At 51.0% G+C, this 7,938-nt stretch overlaps 1 protein-coding gene across 1 annotated transcript; it reads right to left on the reverse strand.

The window, feature by feature from the left end:
• Window positions 1–5,712: 5,712 nt before the first annotated feature.
• On the reverse strand, window positions 5,713–6,638 carry LOC308238335 (protein SET-like; the record flags this gene model as incomplete). Its single annotated transcript, XM_080650081.1, has 1 exon — window positions 5,713–6,638. The coding sequence occupies one exon, from the start codon at window positions 6,636–6,638 to the stop codon at window positions 5,769–5,771; it is 870 nt and encodes a 289-aa protein (XP_080506207.1). The 3' UTR covers window positions 5,713–5,768.
• Between the last annotated feature and the right edge of the window lie 1,300 nt (window positions 6,639–7,938).

Genomic DNA, 7,938 nt, shown 5'->3' on the forward strand with positions numbered 1-7,938 from the left:
ATTTTAAAGGAGCGCTGGCAGCCGCCTGCCTGTAACCCTACCCAGCTGGGAAGAGTAAGTCTGTGAGCAGAAGTTGAGCTGGAGCTGTGGGTGTTAGGCCTTTAAGAGAACTTCCAGAGATTGGGAAGTCACCCCGCTTCTTAGGAGCTCAGTAGACAGCCTTGTGAGTCATTGGTCAGGCGAACAAGGGGGGTTAATGACCGAAAACGCTCACGTGAAGAAAGGTTGGGGCACTGTGACCAGCTTTTAGTGGTCATATCATCAGTGGAGTTTGGAATGCTGGACAGCCAGAAGGGCTCAGGTGGATAAGTCCTTGGGGTCCGGAGACCAACAGGAAATGCTGACGTGATTGACGGGAAAGGGGCATGTGGATAGCCAGAAGTGCTCAGGTGGTCTAAGTTCTTGGGACCCTGGGTCTGCCGGAAGTGCTGATGTCATCGAGGGGGAGTGGCCACGAAAACAGCCCTAAATGCTCAGGTTTATAAGGGCTTGATGACCGGGGAGCAGCAGGAAGTGCTGACGTCATGGGAGGGATGGGGACACGTGGAGAGCCAGAAATACTCAGGTGGACAAGTGCTTGGGGCTCTCCGGCTGGCCAGAAGTGCTGATGTCATCAAGGGGTGGGGCCACGTAGAGAGCCAGGTGAATGCATTCCAGGGAGGGTCGCTAGAGGTCACAAACAACCCAACTTCCATGGGTCAGTGCTCTGGAATTTTGGACATGGTACCTGTTCTCAGGGAAGGGCGTTCCCCATTATTAAGCAAAAAACGGGTTCTTAGGGCTCAGGAAACTGTAAGTGAGCCTCTAGGGGCAGGCCTTTTCGCCCAGTAGTGAAAGGCTTTTCAGGGTCTCAACACTGCTTTTTCCCCGATTTCAAAACCTAAGGAAGGACTGTCAGAGTCCCAGGTCAGTCCAATGTGAGGTGCCCGCATGTTGGGGACAATGCGGGGTCTGTGGCCTGATCGACGCCCAGTGAGATTTTAAAGGAGGGCTGGCAGCCACCTGCCTGTAACCCTACCCAGCTGGGAAGAGTAAGTCTGTGAGCTGAAGTTGAGGTGGAGCTGTGGGTGTTAGGCCTTTAAGAGAACTTCCAGAGATTGGGAAGTCACCCCGATTCTTAGGAGCTCAGTAGACAGCCTTGTGAGTCATCGATAGGCGAACAAGGGGGGTTAATGGCCGAAAACGCTCACGTGAAGAAAGGATGGGGCCCTGTGACGAGCTTTTAGTGGTCATATAATCAGTGGAGTTTGGAATGCTGGACAGCCAGAAGGGCTCAGGTGGATAAGTCCTTGGGGTACGGAGATCAGCAGGAAATGCTGACGTGATTGACGGAAAAGGGGCACGTGGATAGCCAGAAGTGCTCAGGTGTTCCAAGTTCTTGGGGCCCTGGGGCTGGCCGGAAGTGCTGACGTCATCGAGGGGGAGTGGCCACGAAAACAGCCCTAAATGCTCAGGTTTATAAGGGCTTGATGACCAGGGAGCAACAGGAAGTGCTGACGTCATGGGAAGGATGGGGACACGTGGAGAGCCAGAAATACTCAGGTGGACAAGTGCTTGGGGCTCTCCGGCTGGCCAGAAGTGCTGACGTCATCAAGGGGAGGGGCCACGTAGAGAGCCAGGTGAATGCATTCCAGGGAGGGTCGCTAGAGGTCACAAACAACCCAACTTCCATGGGTCAGTGCTCTGGAATTTTGGACATGGTACCTGTTCTCAGGGAAGGGCGTTCCCCATTATTAAGCAAAAAACTGGGACTTAGGGCTCGGGAAACTGTAAGTGAGCCTGGAGGGGCAGACCTATACGCCCAGTAGTGAAAGGCTTTTCAGGGTCTCAACACTGCTTTTTCCCCGATTTCAAAACCTAAGGAAGGACTGTCAGAGTCCCAGGGCAGTCCAGTGTGAGGTGCCCACATGTTGGGGACAATGCGCGGTCTCTGGCCTGATCGACGCCCAGGGAGTTTTTAAAGGAGCGCTGGCAGCCGCCTGCCTGTAACCCTACCCAACTGGGAAGAGTAAGTCTGTGAGCTGAAGTTGAGGTGGAGCTGTGGGTGTTAGGCCTTTAAGAGAACTTCCAGAGATTGGGAAGTCACCCCGATTCTTAGGAGCTCAGTAGACAGCCTTGTGAGTCATCGGTCAGGCGAACAAGGGGGGTTAATGGCCGAAAACGCTCACGTGAAGAAAGGTTGGGGCACTGTGACCAGCTTTTAGTGGTCATATCATCAGTGGAGTTTGGAATGCTGGACAGCTAGAAGGGCTCAGGTGGATAAGTCCTTGGGGTCCGGAGACCAGCAGGAAATGCTGACGTGATTGACGGGAAAGGGGCACGTGGATAGCCAGAAGTGCTCAGGTGTTCCAAGTTCTTGGGGCCCTGTGGCTGGCCGGAAGTGCTGACGTCATCGAGGGGGAGTGGCCACGAAAACAGCCCTAAATGCTCAGGTTTATAAGGGCTTGATGACCGGGGAGCAGCAGGAAGTGCTGACGTCATGGGAGGGATGGGGACACGTGGAGAGCCAGAAATACTCAGGTGGACAAGTGCTTGGGGCTCTCCGGCTGGCCAGAAGTGCTGACGTCATCAAGGGGAGGGGCCACGTAGAGAGCCAGGTGAATGCATTCCAGGGAGGGTCGCTAGAGGTCACAAACAACCCAACTTCCATGGGTCAGTGTTCTGGAATTTTGGACATGGTACCTGTTCTCAGGGAAGGGCGTTCCCCATTATTAAGCAAAAAACTGGGACTTAGGGCTCGGGAAACTGTAAGTGAGCCTGGAGGGGCAGGCCTTTATGCCCAGTAGTGAAAGGCTTTTCAGGGTCTCAACACTGCTTTTTCCCCGATTTCAAAACCTAAGGAAGGACTGTCAGAGTCCCAGGTCAGTCCAGTGTGAGGTTCCCACATGTTGGGGACAATGCACGGTCTCTGGCCTGAGCGACGCCCAGGGAGATTTTAAAGGAGCGCTGGCAGCCGCCTGCCTGTAACCCTACCCAGCTGGGAAGAGTAAGTCTGTGAGCAGAAGTTGAGCTGGAGCTGTGGTTGTTAGGCCTTTAAGAGAACTTCCAGAGATTGGGAAGTCACCCCGCTTCTTAGGAGCTCAGTAGACAGCCTTGTGAGTCATTGGTCAGGCGAACAAGGTGGGTTAATGACAGAAAACGCTCACGTGAAGAAAGGTTGGGGCACTGTGACCAGCTTTTAGTGGTCATATCATCAGTGGAGTTTGGAATGCTGGACAGCCAGAAGGGCTCAGGTGGATAAGTCCTTGGGGTCCGGAGACCAACAGGAAATGCTGACGTGATTGACGGGAAAGGGGCATGTGGATAGCCAGAAGTGCTCAGGTGGTCTAAGTTCTTGGGACCCTGGGTCTGCCGGAAGTGCTGATGTCATCGAGGAGGAGTGGCCACGAAAACAGCCCTAAATGCTCAGGTTTATAAGGGCTTGATGACCGGGGAGCAGCAGGAAGTGCTGACGTCATGGGAGGGATGGGGACACGTGGAGAGCCAGAAATACTCAGGTGGACAAGTGCTTGGGGCTCTCCGGCTGGCCAGAAGTGCTGACGTCATCAAGGGGAGGGGCCACGTAGAGAGCCAGGTGAATGCATTCCAGGGAGGGTCGCTAGAGGTCACAAACAACCCAACTTCCATGGGTCAGTGCTCTGGAATTTTGGACATGGTACCTGTTCTCAGGGAAGGGCGTTCCCCATTATTAAGCAAAAAACGGGTTCTTAGGGCTCAGGAAACTGTAAGTGAGCCTCTACGGGCAGGCCTTTTCGCCCAGTAGTGAAAGGCTTTTCAGGGTCTCAACACTGCTTTTTCCCCGATTTCAAAACCTAAGGAAGGACTGTCAGAGTCCCAGGTCAGTCCAATGTGAGGTGCCCGCATGTTGGGGACAATGCGCGGTCTCTGGCCTGATCGACGCCCAGGGAGATTTTAAAGGAGCGCTGGCAGCCGCCTACCTGTAACCCTACACAGCTGGGAAGAGTAAGTCTGTGAGCAGAAGTTGAGCTGGAGCTGTGGGTGTTAGGCCTTTAAGAGAACTTCCAGAGATTGGGAAGTCACCCCGCTTCTTAGGAGCTCAGTATACAGCCTTGTGAGTCATCGGTTAGGCGAACAAGGGGGGTTAATGGCCGAAAACGCTCACGTGAAGAAAGTTTGGGACACTGTGACCAGCTTTTAGTGGTCATATCATCAGTGGAGTTTGGAATGCTGGACAGCCAGAAGGGCTCAGGTGGATAAGTCCTTGGGGTCCGGAGACCAGCAGGAAATGCTGACGTGATTGACGGGAAAGGGGCACGTGGATAGCCAGAAGTGCTCAGGTGTTCCAAGTTCTTGGGGCCCTGGGGCTGGCCGGAAGTGCTGACGTCATCGAGGGGGAGTGGCCACGAAAACAGTTCTAAATGCTCAGGTTTATAAGGGCTTGATGACCGGGGAGCAGCAGGAAGTGCTGACGTCATGGGAGGGATGGGGACACGTGGAGAGCCAGAAATACTCAGGTGGACAAGTGCTTGGAGCTCTCCGGCTGGCCAGAAGTGCTGACGTCATCAAGGGGAGGGGCCACGTAGAGAGCCAGGTGAAGGCATTCCAGGGCGGGTCACTAGAGGTCACAAACAACCCAAGTTCCATGGGTCAGTGCTCTGGAATTTTGGACATGGTACCTGTTCTCAGGGAAGGGCGTTCCCCATTATTAAGCAAAAAACGGGACTTAGGGCTCAGGAAACTGTAAGTGAGCCTCGAGGGGCAGGCCTTTACGCACAGTAGTGAAAGGCTTTTCACGGTCTCAACACTGCTTTTTCTCTGATTTCAAAACCTAAGGAAGGACTGTCAGAGTCCCAGGTCAGTCCAGTGTGAGGTGCCCACATGTTGGGGACAATGCGCGGTCTCTGGCCTGATCGACGCCCAGGGAGATTTTTTTTTTTTTTTTTTTGTGTACACATTTAGTTTTATTGTAACAAAGCAACTTGTACACTTTTAATGTTTAAAACTGAGCATCATCTTTTCTTTCCAGTGAAACAAAAAGAAAATTTAAAAATAAACAGGAACAAAATTACAATAGAGAAATGTCAATTCCAAATAAGATCCTACAGGTTCTGCTGATTCTCCCATTGAGTGGCAGGGCTCAAGTCATCATTAGGAGAGAATTTTATTTTAAAAGTGTCATCTTAGACTGCAAGGATGTCCGTTAAACATCACAATTAAACATGCCAAAGGAGAAGCCATGTTGTCAAAATGCCCACTTAACCCACCCAAACATCTCAAACCCACCCTTTGCTCACCTTCTATAACCCCCCCTTTTTTTTAAAGTTTTTTTTTTCTTTTTTTAAACAAGAGAAAGTAGACAGATACATGTTGGTAAATGCTAACTGTCCATATTCACATAGAGACACAGTGTAATCTCTGAGCCCAATATACAGAGAAAGGAGGAAAAAAGCTGGAATTCTATGCACTACTACACAGGGGCCTAGCAACCTCCAGCTCCCAGCAGAGCAAGGGAGCAGGTGGTTTTTCTTTTTTCCCACAGAGCACGGTGGTGTTGATTCCATTAAGTTTTTCTTGAGACAGGAAGGGATAAAAATTAATTTGGAACAGAAAGGGGCAAAGATTCTTTTCCCACTGTATTCTGCTCAAGGTACATCCCCCCCCAAAGAAGGTGAGAACCATGGTGTAAAGGAGAGAAAAAGAGACCTCAAAAACAGGGCGACTGAGCACAAGAGGGGGGGAAAAAAAGACTGCAACTTGCTCCCAGGGACTGGAGAAAATTAAAAAAGGTTGGAATCCATCAGTGTTCATTAGTCATCTTCTCCTTCATCTTCCTCTCCTTCTTCCCCCTCATCATCATCTTCATCTTCTTCACCTTCATCCTCATCCCCTTCTTCATCAATATCTTCCAACCCTTCCTCTTCTTCATCATCATCATCATCTTCTTCTCCTTCCCCTTCTTCATCATCCATGTCAGGAACCAAGTAGTACTGTAAAGGATTTGGCCAAATGTCATCTTTGATGACTTCTCCTAACTCATCTGCACCTGCATCAGAATGGTCAGTAAACCAGGTAAAGAAGCTTTCTGGTTCCTCATGCTGTCTCTTCCTGCTGGCTTTATTCTGTGTTTGACTTGAACGTTTCGTCAAATCCTTTCCAGATTTCCATTTGATTTCAGTGGACTTTGAAGATGGATCACCACTCTCATTCAGATGAAACTCTTTGGAGAGAACTTTATTTTCGAAGTAAGGATTTTCATCAAAATAAAAATCTATTCTGTAACCTGATTTAATATCTTCAAATTCTGTCACTTCAACTCTTGTCAAATAATGCAGCGCCTCTTCATCCTCTTCCCCAAGCAGTGCAGACACTTGTGGATGGTTGACAAATGTTGTTACCCAAAAATTTGGGATTTTGGCGATCAATTCTGACCTCTTCTGAAAAAATGGTTGGCGGAGTTTGTTGTATTGCTGTTCTACTTTCAAAATCTCCTCACTGGCTTGTTCATTAAGTCTGTCTATTTCATTTTGTACTTCATCAATATGTTCAATCGCTTCTTGCTGTTCTTTTTCTCCCTTCGGCACGTCCGGAGGGGTCGGCTTCTTCTCCGGCTTGGGGGCTGCAGCCAGTTTCGGTTTCTTCGTCTGAGGTGGGAGCGAGGACGGGCGTTTGGGGGCCATGCTGCGTGTGAGGCAAGTCGGAGGATCTCCCAGGGAGATTTTAAAGGAGCGCTGGCAGCCGCCTGCCTGTAACCCTACCCAGCTGGGAAGAGTAAGTCTGTGAGCAGAAGTTGAGCTGGAGCTGTGGGTGTTAGGCCTTTAAGAGAACTTCCAGAGATTGGGAAGTCACCCCGCTTCTTAGGAGCTCAGTAGACAGCCTTGTGAGTCATTGGTCAGGCGAACAAGGGGGGTTAATGGCCGAAAACGCTCACGTGAAGAAAGGTTGGGGCACTGTGACCAGCTTTTAGTGGTCATATCATCAGTGGAGTTTGGAATGCTGGACAGCCAGAAGGGCTCAGGTGGATAAGTCCTTGGTGTCCGGAGACCAACAGGAAATGCTGACGTGATTGACGGGAAAGGGGCATATGGATAGCCAGAAGTGCTCAGGTGGTCTAAGTTCTTGGGACCCTGGGTCTGCCGGAAGTGCTGATGTCATCGAGGGGGAGTGGCCACGAAAACAGCCCTAAATGCTCAGGTTTATAAGGGCTTGAGACCGGGGAGCAGCAGGAAGTGCTGACGTCATGGGAGGGATGGGGACACGTGGAGAGCCAGAAATACTCAGGTGGACAAGTGCTTGGGGCTCTCCGGCTGGCCAGAAGTGCTGACGTCATCAAGGGGAGGGGCCACGTAGAGAGCCAGGTGAATGCATTCCAGGGAGGGTCGCTAGAGGACACAAACAACCCAACTTCCATGGGTCAGTGCTCTGGAATTTTGGACATGGTACCTGTTCTCAGGGAAGGGCGTTTTCCATTATTAAGCAAAAAACGGGTTCTTAGGGCTCAGGAAACTGTAAGTGAGCCTCTAGGGGCAGGCCTTTTCGCCTAGTAGTGAAAGGCTTTTCAGGGTCTCAACACTGCTTTTTCCCCGATTTCAAAACCTAAGGAAGGACTGTCAGAGTCCCAGGTCAGTCCAATGTGAGGTGCCCGCATGTTGGGGACAATGCGGGGTCTGTGGCCTGATCGACGCCCAGTGAGATTTTAAAGGAGCGCTGGCAGCCACCTGCCTGTAACCCTACCCAGCTGGGAAGAGTAAGTCTGTGAGCTGAAGTTGAGGTGGAGCTGTGGGTGTTAGGCCTTTAAGAGAACTTCCAGAGATTGGGAAGTCACCCCGCTTCTTAGGAGCTCAGTAGACAGCCTTGTGAGTCATTGGTCAGGCGAACAAGGGGGGTTAATGGCCGAAAACACTCACGTGAAGAAAGTTTGGGGCCCTGTGACCAGCTTTTTGTGGTCATATCATCAGTGGAGTTTGGAATGCTGGACAG

The sequence above is a fragment of the Plecotus auritus genome (genome assembly GCF_963455305.1).
Source record: "Plecotus auritus genome assembly, chromosome: 13".
In the NCBI taxonomy this organism is placed as follows: domain Eukaryota; kingdom Metazoa; phylum Chordata; class Mammalia; order Chiroptera; family Vespertilionidae; genus Plecotus; species Plecotus auritus.